Source organism: Mustelus asterias, chromosome 14 (genome assembly GCF_964213995.1).
Source record: "Mustelus asterias chromosome 14, sMusAst1.hap1.1, whole genome shotgun sequence".
In the NCBI taxonomy this organism is placed as follows: Eukaryota; Metazoa; Chordata; class Chondrichthyes; order Carcharhiniformes; family Triakidae; genus Mustelus; species Mustelus asterias.
The window spans coordinates 5,214,336-5,229,318 of NC_135814.1; the positions used below are offsets into that span (position 1 = coordinate 5,214,336).

General features: G+C 48.8%; 2 protein-coding genes across 2 annotated transcripts in view; both read right to left on the reverse strand.

Moving 5' to 3' along the window:
* The window catches only part of catip (ciliogenesis associated TTC17 interacting protein), a 30,838-nt gene extending 16,534 nt beyond the window's left edge, over positions 1 to 14,304 (reverse strand). Inside the window, exons 1-5 of the mRNA XM_078229288.1 lie at positions 14,275 to 14,304; positions 13,871 to 14,117; positions 11,250 to 11,435; positions 4,061 to 4,116; positions 874 to 960 (exon numbers count right to left, since the gene is read on the reverse strand). Of these exons, the coding sequence (XP_078085414.1) occupies positions 874 to 960; positions 4,061 to 4,116; positions 11,250 to 11,435; positions 13,871 to 14,117; positions 14,275 to 14,304 (606 nt within the window). The remainder of the gene's footprint in view (positions 1 to 873; positions 961 to 4,060; positions 4,117 to 11,249; positions 11,436 to 13,870; positions 14,118 to 14,274) is intronic.
* Positions 14,305 to 14,558: 254 nt separating this feature from the next.
* The window catches only part of LOC144504112 (desmin-like), a 37,270-nt gene continuing 36,845 nt past the window's right edge, over positions 14,559 to 14,983 (reverse strand). Inside the window, exon 9 of the mRNA XM_078229289.1 lies at positions 14,559 to 14,568. Coding sequence (XP_078085415.1) covers positions 14,559 to 14,568 — 10 coding nt within the window. The remainder of the gene's footprint in view (positions 14,569 to 14,983) is intronic.

A 14,983-nucleotide genomic window follows, 5' to 3' on the forward strand; every position in this document is an offset into this window, starting at 1 on the left:
ATCAAGTCTGCACCGACGCATGAAAGGCTCTGACCTACCCACCTAATCCCACTTGCCAGCACTTGGCCCATAGCCTTGAATGTTATGGCGTGCCAAGTACTCATCCAGGTACTTTTTAAAGGATGTGAGGCATCCCGCCTCCTCCACCCTCCCAGGCAGCGCATTCCAGACCCTCACCACCCTCCGAGTAAAAAAGCTTTTCCTCAAATCCCCCATAAATCTCCCACCCCTCACTTTTAACTTGTGTCTCCTCGTAACTGACCCTTCAACTAAGGGGAACAGCTGCTCCCTATCCACCCTGTCCAAGCCCCTCATAATCTAATACTAATCTTGAACTCCACCTAATGATCCGGATGCCTAGACTAATGACCCAGAGACATGAGTCCAAATCCACCAAGGCAGTGGGGAATTTAAATTGAATTAATTTTAATAAAATCTAGACTGAAAAGTTTGAATCAATAATGGTGAGTGTGAAACTACTGGATTATTGTAAAAACCTATCTGGTTCACTCATGTCTCTTAGGGAAGGAAACCTTGCATCTTTATCCAGTCTGACCTACATGTGACTTCATACCCCCAGCAATGTGACTGACTCTTATCTGCCCTCAGAAACGGCCTAACAACCCACTCAATTGTTTCCAAGAAGGTTTCCCAATGGTATCTTCTTTGAGGGCAATTAGGGATGGACAATAAATGCTGGCCTTGCCAATGTGGCTCACATCCGGTGAATGAATAAGAAAACCTCAGCATTGGAAGCATACAATTAAATTTGATGCGATGAATGCTCCTGTTCTATTGGGACAGTGAATTATTTGGTGTTTGGTGCTGGGATACTACTGCATGTTATTGCCGCTGAACCTTGCATGGACCCACCTGTCCAGTTGTGACTTCCTTCTTCACAACATATTCATCATCTTCTCTCTTCATGTATGTCTTCTTTATCAGGGGTTGTTCTTTCAGCTGTACCGAAGCACCAAAAACACAGGTCAGACCACTGCTGTCAACATCTACCAATCCTATTCAGACCTTCTGAAGCACACATAATGCTTCAGGGGCCAAAACCTCAGAAGTATGAAAATCAGAGAAAGGGTGCAGAAAACTACATCCAAGCTGCACATTTTCCTCACTGTACAATTAGCCTCTTGAGTTACTTCCCCTCAAGGGGAGGCAATAGCCTTAGCGGTATTATCCAGAAACTCAGCCTAACGTTCTGGGGACCCAGGTTCAATTTTAAAAATCTGGAATTAAGAATCTATTGATGACCTTGGATCGATTGTCGGAAAAACCCATCTGGTTCACTAATGTCCCTTAGGGAAGGAAATCTGCCTGAATAAGATACTCTGTCAGAGAGACGGTGCAGAATTGATGGGCCAAATAGCCTCTTCTAGACTGTAGGAATTCTATGATTCTACGCTTCGGTTTCCTCCCACAGTCTGTGTGGAGTTTGCACATTCTCCTCGTGTCTGCGTGGGTTTCCTCCGGGTGCTCCGGTTTCCTCCCACAGTCCAAAGATGTGCGCGTTAGGTTGATTGGCCAGGTTAAAAATTGCCCCTTAGAGTCCTGAGATGCATAGGTTAGAGGGATTAGCGGGTAAATATGTGGGGGTAGGGCCTGGGTGGGATTGTGGTCAGTGCAGACTCGATGGGCCGAATGGCCTCCTTCTGCACTGCAGGGTTTCTATGATTCTTTCTATGAGTCCAACGCTGTGCAGGTTAGGTGGACTAACCATGCTAAATTGCCCCTTTAGTGTCCCAAGATGTGTAGGCTAGGGGGATTAATGGGGTTAATATGTGGAGTCAGCACAGACTCGATGGGCTGAATGGCTTCTGCACCTGTCTGGATTCTCTGATTCTTTGGACACTTCTCGCCCAGAAACACCAATGCAAAGGTGAAATACTGTACCGTGCATACGCAGCTGTGCATTCCCAGCTGAAATAACTTGCAAACAAAATCACTAAATGTAAAAGAAATGCAATATACAATACTGTTAATGCAAAATGTTTTTAAAATTACAGTACACTCACCTATATAACAGTACCTGTAGATTGACCAGACTCTATATAGTGGCAAAGGTTGGTCTGTGCAGGTAGCAGCTGAAATCCTGACTAACCTGCACTGACCAACATCTTCCGCTAGATGGAGTCTAGGACGTCAGTATGAGGTCAGCAGTGGAGCCTGAGAAGGGGTGGAGCCCAGGGCAGCAATGAGGGACCCTGAGGGTTCAGGTAGGAATAGAGGAAGGTGCGGGTGGGCAGAGGCAAGGCCTGCAGCAGGAGGAAGAGGGGCTGAGGGGTGGCACAGTGGCACTGCTGCCTCACAGTGCCAGGGACCCAGGTTCTATTCCAGCCTGGGTCACTGTCTGTGTGGAGTCTGCACGTTCTCCCCGTGTCTGCGTGGGTTTCCTCCGGGTGCTCCAGCTTCCTCCCACAGTGCGAAGATGTACAGGTTAGGCAGACTGGTCATGCTAAATTGCTCTTTGGTGTCCAAAAATGTGTAGGTTAGTTGGATTGGCCATACCAAATTGCTTCTTAGTGTCCAAAGATGTGTGGGTTAGGGGGATTAGCGGGGTAAATATGTGGGATTATGGGGACAGGGTCTGGGTAAGATGCTCTGTCAGAGATTCAGTGCAGGCTTGATGGGCTAAATGGCCTCCTTCTGCACTGTAGGGATTCTATGATTCTAAGCTAGCGAGAGCAGAAGTTCTGCAGGAAAGGTCATGTGAGCAGGCAGGCAGTTTACTCCTATAGAGCAGGGAGTCTGTAACAAACAACGTTAAACTGAAACTGGGCCGTTAAATGGATATATTGACACTACTCTCTTAACGCATCAGAATGGAACAATGTTGAGTGAGGAGGCAGTGGTTTTTACTTCTCCTTCTTTCACATATAGAACATAGAACAGTACAGCACAGAACAGGCCCTTCGGCCCTCGATGTTGTGCCGAGCTTTATCTGAAACCAAGATCAAGCTATCCCACTCCCTATCATCCTGGTGTGCTCCATGTGCCTATCCAATAACCACTTAAATGTTCCTAAAGTGTCTGACTCCACTATCACTGCAGGCAGTCCATTCCACACCCCAACAACTCTCTGCGTAAAGAACCTACCTCGGACATCCTTCCTATATCTCCCACCATGAACCCTATAATTATGCCCCCTTGTAATAGCTCCATCCACCCGAGGAAATAGTCTCTGAATGTTCATTCTATCTATCCCCTTCATCATTTTATAAACCTCTATTAAGCCTCCCCTCAACCTCCTCCGCTCTAGAGAGAACAGCCCTAGCTCCCTCAACCTTTCCTCATAAGACCTACCCTCCAAACCAGGCAGCATCCTGGTAAATCTCCTCTGCACTCTTTCCAGCGCTTCCACATCCTTCTTATAGTGAGGTGATCAGAACTGCACACAATATTCCAAATGTGGTCCAACCAAGGTCCTGTACAGTTGCAGCATAACCCCACGGCTCTTAAACTCCAACCCCCTGTTAATAAAAGCTAACACACTATAGGCCTCCTTCACAGCTCTATCCACTTGAGTGGCAACCTTCAGAGATCTGTGGATATGGACCCCAAGATCTCTCTGTTCCTCCACAGTCTTCAGAACCCTACCTTTGACCCTGTAATCCACATTTAAATTTGTCCGACCAAAATGAATCACCTCACATTTGTTCATTAAAATCTGCCTCTGACCAGATTTTGGTGACCTGTACTAATATCTCCTCACATGAGTCACTTTCAGATTTTACTTTATAACGCGACTTTGAAGGAGGTTTCGTTACTTCAGAGGGTGCTTATCAATTCAAGTTGTTGTTGTTGTTCCCTTTTCCCTTAATTGCATACCTAGCTCCCCTTAAATACATCTCTGCTATTCGCCTCAATTACAGAATGTGAACCATCTCCACATTCTCACCACTCTCTGGGTGAAGAAATTTCTCCTGAGTTCCCTATCGGACTTATTGTGAACCCCCTGCCCCCCTCCCCACCCCCCAGCCCCCGCCCCACGGTTTTAGTCTCCCGCGCAAGTGCAAGCGTCAAAGCAAAAAGCAGCAAGACAGAGAATTACCTTTATATACTCGTGGTGATGTTGCTCCAAGGTTTCAAGATTTTGTGTGAGGTAAGCTGTGGAATAAAACCAGGCTTTAGAAGACTCCCCAGAAAGGTTAATGTTTAGTGTGGCTTCACACTGAGACCGGAAGCTCAAATGGCTCCGTTCACTGAGTTGGAAGAGACCAAGTAAATCAGCCATGATTCCAACTCTGCATCACCAACCAGCAACTCTAAATTCAGTTACAAAAATACATTTGTGAAATAGAAGTTGCAATGTCAAATGACCAGGAAGCTGTTGGATTGTTGTTAAAAACCCAACAGTCTCACTGATGTTCCTTTCATAGTCATATAGCGCAGCAAAGGCTCTTCAACCCATTGAGTCTGCACTGACTATAGCTACCACTTTCAGGCAGGAAACCTGCCGTCCTTATCCAGTCTGGCCCTTTATGTGACTTCAGTCCCACACCCATGTGGCTGACGCCTGAATGGCCTGTGACGTGGCCCAGCAAGCCACTCTCTGGTACTGTAACTCAGCAGGTCCCTGTCTACCAACACAAAGCTTGTGGCTTGTGCTGCCAAACAAACCTGTTGGACTTTAACCTGGTGTTGTGAGACTTCTTACTGCGCCCACCCCAGTCCAACGCCGGCAACTCCACATCATACCAACACCAGCCCTGGACAAACCAAGGGGATGGGCAATAAATGCCGGCCTGAGAATTAATTTTTAAAAACAACTGGATCAATCAAACGGTTGTCTTGTGTACCCGGCCCTGACAGAAGGTGTTGGGGGAGCGAATTCTTCACCGTTGCCGCATAAAGAATAAATTCACATTTCTGTGCCTTTCACAGTCTCAGAAAATCCAAAGATGCTTCACATCCAATAAAGTGCTTTTAATCTGTTGTCACAGTTGTAATGTCAGAAAGGGTGGTGGAGGCAACCTCGATAGGGTCTTTTAAGAGACTTCTGGATGAGTACATGGGACTTAATAAGATTGAGGGTTATAGGTAAGCCTATATATAGGCCTAGGTAGGTAGGGACATGACCGGCGCAACTTGTGGGCCGAAGGGCCTGTTTGTGCTGTAGTTTTTCTATGTTCTATGTTCTAAACACGGCAACCAATTTGTGCATGGCAAGCTGCCACTGTGGTCAGATAATCTCTTTTAGTAATTTAGTTGAGGTACAAATGTCGACAGTGTACCACGGTGTGGTGAACCATCGTTGGTTACCACTGGGGGTTGTTCTTATGTTACTGTTGGGTTAGGGTGTTGTCACTGTGGGGGTTGTATAATGTTGTTGGGTTAGGGTGTTTACCTGTTGTAAATGTTATTATGGCACATCCCGGTGGGGCCCCGCCTCCGGAGGAGAGGTATAAGACCCTCTGCTCCGGCAGGACCCCTTCAGTCTGAACTGGTGTACTCGTGTTAGTTAGTTCCATTGTTTGACAATAAAAGCCTTCAATACTGAAGCCTTGTTCCACGTGCTTGATTGTCGCGCATCAATTTTATTGTCAAACAGAAAACTCTCAGCTGTAAAAAAAAGAGTATGGAACAGATCTTGAAACCAGATCGTCTGGCATTGGACCCACGTGCGGTCGGTGCCGCTAACACCTTTGACCACTGGTGGAAGTGTTTCGAAGACTACCTGGCAGCCTCTGTAGCTATTACTACAGACAGCGACAAACTCCAAGTCCTCCACGCAAGGGTAAGCGACACGATTTATCTCGCGATTCGTGCGGCTACCACTTACCCGAGGGCCGTCGAGCTCTTGAAGAAACGATACACGAAACCACCCAACGAGATCCACGCTCGTTACCTCCTCGCTACACGACGTCGGCAGTCGGGCGAAACCATGGAGGACTACGCCAATGAGCTCCTGCAGCTTGTCAGGGGTTGCGATTGTAAAGACGTATCAGCCGAACAATACATGTACGACCTCGCCCGAGACGCGTTCGTAGCAGGGGTAGGATCCTCGTACATCCGGCTTAAATTACTGGAAAAAGGGAACCTCGACTTGACCCAAGCGATGGAGATGGCTGAGATGCTGGAAGCAGCGTCGAAAGGCTTGGCGCTGTACCCCGAGGACCACGTGGAGTCAACGTGGCAAGAGCAAGCTCAAATCCCTCCTCGCCCCGCAAACCCGCGCTCCCAGATCGATCCGACGACGGCGGCAGCTCCAGGCGGCCAGCGATGCTATTTTTGCGGTGGGGCCAAGCATCCACGGCAACAGTGTCCGGCAAGAACGGCAATCTGCAGCCAGTGCGGTAAAAAAGGCCACTACGGTAAAGTTTGCAGGTCGAAGTCCAAAAAAGGCAGTGCAGCTTGTAACCCTCCAGAGCGGAGACAATCTCCTTCGGCGTCGCAGTACCCACGAGGTCCGACCACGTGCGAATCCAGGACGGCGCCATCGTGGCTGACGGAGGAGGAGGAAGACCACCAGGAGTCGCTACGTTTGGCGCCCTCGCCCACGTGCGATTCATGGGGGCGGCCATCATGGTCCACGACGACTAGGAGCGACCAGCAGGGGTCCTCAGCATCAACATCGGCGGCATGCAGTGACGCCCAGGGGCCAACGGTGGCGTCGATCTCCCTGGACCAGACTAAGCACCACAGGCTTGAGAATTCAATGATGGATATCAAGGTAAATGGTCGTACTGTGAATTGTCTGTTTGACAGTGGGAGCACCGAGAGTTTCATACACCCTGACACTGCTAAAAGGTGTGGACTCCGGGTTCTACCTGCCAAGCAGATAATTTCCATGGCATCACGGTCCCGGTCTGTACCGATCCAAGGACGATGTATGGTAACTCTAGAGGTACAGGGCACAATTTACGAGCAATACAGGCTCCTTGTGTTACCTCACCTTTGTGTGCCAATTCTCCTCGGACTAAATTTTATGGTCCACATGAAGAGTGTGATCCTACAGTACGGTGGGCCACTCCCTTCACTGGCAGTAGGGAATCAGCTGCAGCCTCCAAATTGCCCAAAGCGCCCCGCATGCAATCTTTCCACTCTGAAAATCACTACACCATCCCTATTTAAGAATCTGGTACCAGGCTGCAAGCCCATCGCTACTAAGAGTAGGCGTTACAGCGCTGAAGACCGGATCTTTATTAGATCTGAGGTTCAGCGGCTCCTCAAGGAAGGGATCATACAGGCCAGTGCTAGTCCGTGGAGAGCGCAGGTCGTGGTAGTCAAAAGCGGGAACAAACCTCGGATGGTCATCGACTATAGTCAGACCATTAACCGTTATACGCAGCTGGATGCGTATCCTCTCCCGCGCATTTCTGATATGGTCAATCAGATTGCGCAGTACCGAGTGTTTTCTACCATAGACCTTAAGTCCGCCTACCATCAACTCCCCATCCGCCCAGAGGACCGACAATATACGGCTTTTGAGGCGGATGGTCGTCTATACCATTTCCTCAGGGTTCCATTTGGTGTCACCAATGGGGTCTCGGTCTTCCAGCGTGCTATGGACCGAATGGTGGACCAGAACGGGTTGCGGGCTACCTTCCCGTACCTGGATAACGTCACCATCTGCGGCCATGACCAGCAGGACCATGACACGAATCTCCAACACTTTCTGCGCACTGCATCTCGCCTGAATCTGACCTATAACAGGGAGAAGTGCGTATTCCGTACGCGCAGGTTAGCCATCCTTGGATACGTGGTGGAAAACGGGGTCATTGGCCCTGATCCAGACCGTATGCGCCCCCTTACTGAACTTCCCTTGCCCGCTAGCACGAAAGCACTGAGGAGATGCCTCGGGTTCTTTTCGTACTATGCGCAGTGGGTCCCCAACTACGCGGACAAAGCTCGTCCGCTCATCAAGTCCACGACCTTCCCACTCACGCCGGAGGCCCAATTGGCCTTCAAGGCTTTGAAAAGCGACATTTCGAAAGCCACGATGCACGCGGTGGATGAATCCATCCCTTTCCAGGCGGAGAGTGATGCATCTGATTTCGCCCTAGCCGCCACACTAAACCAGGCAGGCAGGCCCGTCACGTTCTTTTCCCGCACCCTTCAAGGCCCCGAAATTCGGCACTCAGCGGTGGAGAAGGAGGCTCAGGCCATTGTGGAGGCAGTCAGACACTGGCGCCATTACCTGGCGGGGAAGCGGTTCACTCTGATCACGGATCAACGATCCGTGGCGTTTATGTTCAGTAACACGCAGAGGGGCAAGATCAAGAACGATAAGATCTTGCGGTGGAGAATTGAGCTCTCCACCTATAATTACGATATTATGTATCGTCCAGGGAAGCTCAATGAGCCCTCGGATGCCCTCTCGCGCGGAACATGCGCCATCATGCAGGAGGACCGCTTGAAGGCCCTCCACAATGACCTGTGTCATCCTGGAGTCACCCGACTCTACCACTTCGTCAAAGCCCGCAACCTGCCCTACTCGGTGGAGGATGTCAGGTCAGTGACGAGAAGCTGTCGGATTTGCGCAGAATGCAAACCGCACTTTTATCGACCAGACCGGGCACAATTAGTCAAGGCCACTCGCCCTTTTGAGAGGCTGAGTGTGGATTTTAAGGGCCCCCTTCCCTCAACGGACCGGAACGTCTATTTCCTCAACATAATAGATGAGTACTCCCGGTTCCCGTTTGTTGTCCCCTGTGCGGACACGTCGACTGCCACCGTTATTAAGGCATTCAGTGAGCTTTTTACCCTGTTCGGGTACCCCTGCTACATTCATAGCGACAGGGGCTCGTCGTTCATGAGCAACGACTTGAGGCAATTCCTGCTCTCATTCGGGATTGCCTCTAGTAGAACCACGAGCTACAACCCGAGGGGTAACGGACAGGTGGAAAGGGAGAATGCTACAGTCTGGAAGGCTGTCCTACTGGCACTGAAATCCAGGGGCCTTCCAGTCTCCCGTTGGCAGGAGGTCCTTCCAAATGCGCTCCATTCTATCCGCTCCCTCCTGTGTACGGCAACCAATGCTACTCCCCACGAGAGGATGTTCTCATTCCCTCGGAAGTCGTCCTCGGGGATCTCATTACCAGCATGGTTGACGTACCCAGGACCCGTCCTTCTGCGGCGACATGTGAGGGCTCGCAGGTCCGACCCCTTGGTCGAACCGGTCCAACTCCTCCACGCCAACCCTCAGTATGCCTATGTGGCATATCCTGACGGGCGAGAGGACACTGTCTCCATTCGAGACCTGGCGCCCGCAGGGGACGTAGCAACTCCTGTCGCTCCCATACCCCCTGTCACGAATCCCCTACTACTCATTTCTTCCCCAGACGTGGCGCGGTCAGCACCGGGACCAGTGCATAACAGTTATACTCCCATGTACAGCTTGCCTGAGACTCAGAGATCGGCGCCACCACCGAAGGTTCCAGGATCCCCTGCACCATCGCCTCACCAGGGCCAACCGGCCCGGGAGTCCTTGAGGGGACAGCCGGACGCTGTTTTGGAGAGAACGCCACCGCAAGCACCTGCTCCGGTTTCGCAACCGGTGTTGAGGAGATCACAGCGGCGGTGCGGTCCTCCAGACCATCTGGACTTGTGAATTTTGTACATATGACCTGTTTTTTTTTGCACCCCGCCGGCCTTTGTTTTTAAAGGAGGGGTGAATGTGGTGAACCATCGTTGGTTACCACTGGGGGTTGTTCTTATGTTACTGTTGGGTTAGGGTGTTGTCACTGTGGGGGTTGTATAATGTTGTTGGGTTAGGGTGTTTACCTGTTGTAAATGTTATTATGGCACATCCCGGTGGGGCCCCGCCTCCGGAGGAGAGGTATAAGACCCTCTGCTCCGGCAGGACCCCTTCAGTCTGAACTGGTGTACTCGTGTTAGTTAGTTCCATTGTTTGACAATAAAAGCCTTCAATACTGAAGCCTTGTTCCACGTGCTTGATTGTCGCGCATCACACGGAGAGCTCCCCTGCTCTTCTAAACAGTTCCTCTAGTTCTTTGCCCTGGCTTAATGTCTTATCCGAAAGATGGCACCTCCAGTGGTGCCGTACTCCCTCAGTACTGCACAGGGGTGCCAAGCCCAGATTTTGTACTCAAGTTTCTGAAGTTGGACTTAAAGGCACAACTTTGCAACTGATTATTATCGTTATCAAACGCACCTTGCCAACTAAATCAAGAAAACTTGCTAGCTTTTCAACATGGGTGCAAAGTTAATTGTGACAGTTTGCTGTGCATAAATGACAACAGTGACCGCACTTTGAATATAATTCACTCGCTGCAAAGCACTTTCGGCATCCTGAGTTTCTGAATGTTGCTACATATCATAGAATCATAGAATCCCTAGTGCAGAAAGAGGTCATTCAGCCCATCCAAGACTGCACCGACTCTCCAAAAGAGCGTCCCACCTCGGCCATCCCTCCCACCCTATCCCTGTAACCCTGCATATTTAGCATGGCTAATCCACCTAACCTACACGTCTTTGGACTGTGGGAGGAAACCGGAGCACCCAGAGGAAACCCACGCAGACACAGGGGGGAGAATGTGCAAACTCCACACAGACAGTGACCCAAGGCCAGAATCGAACCCGGGTCCCTGGTGCTGTGAGGTAGCAGTGCTGACCACTGTGCCACTGTGCTGCCCAAGTCAGCAAGTCTTGTTCCCTTTTGTTATGGGTTGAGTCAGGCTTCGAGAACCCTGGACTTGTAAGATATGGCTTTGGAAATAGAAGGCTCTGGGTTAGTCTTTAGTGCCATAACTGCTGCTAATGAAACAACATAGTAACTGCATCATATGTTGCAGCACTGAGCTATTCAGAACAGATCTGATTCTTGGTCTGAGCTGATCTCAGGCAAGATGACAATAGTTGGTACTTGGCAACTCTAAGCCACAGAAAATTATGAACCAGGATTTTTACTCCTGAATGTTATCCAGTGAGCCTTGCTGGCTCAGCTGTGATGCACTGTACAGTTAAGTAGCCTACTGACCCACACTGCTGAAAGGAGGATGGTTTTTCAATGTCAACAAAGCCCAACTGAAGGTGGGAAGGGAGGTAATGAAGAAGATAGAAAAAAAATCTTTCACTGAATTTGGATGTCACTCGGTAGGCCAGCATTTATTGCCTAAGTTGCTGTGAGAAGGTGGTGGTGGTGAGTTGCCTTCTTGAACCCGCTGCAGTCCATGTGGTGTAAAATACACTCACAGTGCTGTTGGGGGGGGGGGTAGTTCCAGGATTTGGACCCAGCGACAGTGCTTTAAATGCTTGGGGAAGTGGCCATGACCTACCTGAGATGGATGTTCCACATGGGATAGAGTCAATGGAGCCATGGCTGTTGGCGTGAATGCTTAAACACGGCGAAGCATGATACATGATGGGTTGAACCACGATGGTAAATTCACCAAGCTCCCTTCCTGTATCGGAAATCGTCAACAGGGAGTCCGTGAAATGAAGCTTCGCTAACTCCTCTGGCACTGCAACACACAATTCACCACATCTAAAATCAGCACTTATTAAAATGGGACAGTGCAGTGCTCTTTCACCCCTGGACCTGAATTCAATTGTAGCCCCGACTGACGCTACAACAACTTGCCTTTATGTAGGGCCTTTAACATTATTTTTTTTAAGTCCCAAGTTGCTTCACTGGATCACTTTTGGCACCAGGCCACTTAAGGAGATACTATGGTTTGGAACCAAGAGCTTTGTCAAGCAGGTAGGTTTCAAGGAGCAAAAGCAGCAAAATCTGCAGATGCTGGAAATCTGAAATAAGAACATCGAGTGCTGGAAATACACAGCAGAATTGGCAGCATTTGTGGAGAGAGAAATGGGCCGGGATTTTATGACCTCGCTCGGACAAGGCTCGTAAAATCCCGCCCGAGGCCAATGGAGAATTCCGTTCTGCGAGCCTCGCCCGCCCCGATTCCAGAACAGGGGTGGCGGTACAATTCTGGAGACCGAGTTAACTTTCCAACTACAATTTGACTCATACGTCATATGACTCTGCTTTACTCTCCACAAATGCTGTCAGAGGTGCCAAGTTTTAAAGAATGTCTTAAAAGGAGAAGAGCGACAGCTGAAAGAACATGCTGTTTGATTTGACGATGGAGATCTTATTGTGGCTCACTTAGGTGTGCTTGAAGCAACACACATTCATACACAGGGACCCACATCTGCAAACAAAAAACCATAAGACCATAAGACATTGGAGCACAATTAGGTCACTCAGCCCATCGAGTCTGCTCCGCCATTCAATCTCGGCTGATATTTTTCTCATCCCCATTCTCCTGCCTTTTCTCCATAACCCCTGATTCCCTTATTAATCAAGAACCTATCTATCTCTGTCTTAAAGACACTCAATGACCTGGCCTCCATAGCCTCCTGCGACAAAGAGTTCCACAGATTCACCACTCCCTGGCTGAAGAAATTCCTCCTCATCTCTGTTTTAAAGAATTGTCCCTTTAGCCTGAGGTTGTGCCCTCTGGTTCTAGTTTTTCCTACTAGTGGAAACATCCTCTCCAGGTCCACTCTATCTTGAACCTTGCAGTATCCTGTAAGGTTCAATAAGATCCCCTCTCATTCTTCTAAACTCCAACGAGTACAGACCCAGAGTCCTCAACCGTTCCTCATACGACAAGCTCTTCATTCCAGGGATCATTCTTGTGAACCTCCTCTGGACCCTTTCCAATTAGATATGGGGCCCAAAACTGCTCACAATACTCCAAATGGGGTCTGACCAGAGTCTTATACAGCCTCAGAAGTACATCCCTGCTCTTGTATTTTAGCCCTCTCACCATGAATGCTAACATTGCATTTGCCTTCCTAACTGCCAACTGAACCTGCATATTAACCTTAAGAGAGTCTTGAACAATGACTCCCAAGCCCCTTTGCGTTTCTGATTTCCTAAGCATTTCCCCATTTAGAAAATAGTCTATGCCTCCATTCCTCCTTCCAAAGTACATAACCTCACACTTTTCCACATTCTATTCCATCTGCCACTTCTTTGCCCACTCTCCTAACCTGTCCAAGTCCTTCTGCAACCCCCCTGCTTCCTCAATACTACCTGTCCCTCTACATATCTTTGTATCATCTGCAAACTTAGCAACAGTGCCTTCAGTTCCTTCTTCCAAATCATTAAGGTATACTGTGAAAAATTGGGGTCCCAGCACCGACCCCTGAGGCACACCACTAGTCACCGGCTGCCATCCTGAAAAAGACCCCTTTATCCCCACTCTCTGCCTTCTGCCAGTCAGCCAATCCTCTATCCATGCCAGGATCTTACCCTTAACACCAAGGGCTCTTAACTTATTTAACAGTCTTCTATGCGGCACCTTGTCAAAGGCCTTCTGGAAATCTCAATAAATCACATCCACTGGCTCTCCTTTATCTAACTTCCTTGTTACCTCCTCAAAGATCTCTATCAGATTTGTTAGACATGACCTCCCCTTGACGAAGCCGTGCTGACTCAGTCCTATTTTAGCATGCACTTCCAAGGACTCCACGATCTCATCTTTAATAATGGACTCATCTTTAATAAAGGGATATGTTCAAGCCTTGCACCTTTTTACAATTACCCAGGAGTTTGGGGAGCCCACAGTTCCTTGTTGCTTTCTCCATGGCAACACCTCAGCCAATCAGAATGACTTGCCAACCAAGCAGCACCCTTTTCTCCTGTGGTATAAATTGTGAGTGTTTGAAATTTGGTATTCTTGCATTTGTCCTGATGAATGCTGGAGTAAAAGCTTTGGTGAAATGCCTCTCTTTTCAGCAATATTCATGTTCTATACTACCAAGTAACTGTTGGTATACTTATAGCTGCTTGTTGTCGAGCAGAGGGACACACGAGATAATGCCATGAGAACAATCCTGGTTGAAACAGTGCTAGCTTCAGTTCCAGAAGTTGGACACTTACGGATTGAATTCAGGAATTGTTTGGCCTCAAGACTGGCTTTCGGCAAAGGTTCTGCTGTTGGCTTTTCTGCAGATGGTGCCTGATCTTCAAGCTGATCCAAAGATTCCTGCTGAGTCAGCTCTCTCTCAGAGACATTCGGATCTGGGGATTCAAGCTTCTCCACAGATGTCGAACCTCCGGGTGATACTGACGTTCCCGAGTACGCTGTCAAATCTGAAAGTCCGTCGACATTCTGCAAGCTGCCTCCCTACAAGACAAAAGGAAATGTTCAGGAGAATTAAGGGACCCATTTGGTTCATATAGCTTAAAATAAATAATTAAATCATGCTCTATTCAGGAGAGAAACATCTTTCACCCACTTCCCCCAAATGGTTTCCCTCACTCTTCCCACTCCCTCTGCAAACGTGCTGGGCTCTGTATCTACAGGAACTCATGGTCGCACAATCATGAAGCAGATATCCAAAGAAAGATTTTTCAGAAAAACTGATACTTTCAATCGAGCAGGCGAGATCTCAAAATAAAAAGGACTGATCTCAAGAATGGCCAGAACTTTGCACTCGATTTTTAATTTATTCTTAGTGTGAAGATACTGTGCCTTTAAGAATGTATTTTAATCATGGTCCTTTGCAGGATGTTTCTAGCAGGCCCTGGAAGTTGTCAGCACCGAGATGTCAGTAACCAGTGTCCTCTAATTGTTACTGAAGCAATATAATGGACATCATGCTGATTTTAATCTGGGCTAATGCAGTGTTCTGCGGTTTTATGGTCCTTTGGGGATTGCTGAGTGATGCTTGATTTTAGATTGATTGACGGTTTATGTCATGTGGTTAGAGACAGCTATGCTTCTGCAAAATCTCGTTTTAGTTTCATTTTCTCATTTGCCGTTAGGAGCTGGTGGAAGCAGGCAGTGTCTCTATCTCTCTCTCTCTCTATCTAGGGCGGCACAGTAGCACAGTGGTTAGCACTGCTGCTTCACAGCTCCAGGGTCCCGGGTTCGATTCCCGGCTCGGGTCACTGTCTGTGTGGAGTTTGCACATTCTCCTCGTTGTCTGCGTGGGTTTCCTCCGGGTGCTCCGGTTTCCTCCCACAGTCCAAAGATGTGCCGGGTTAGGG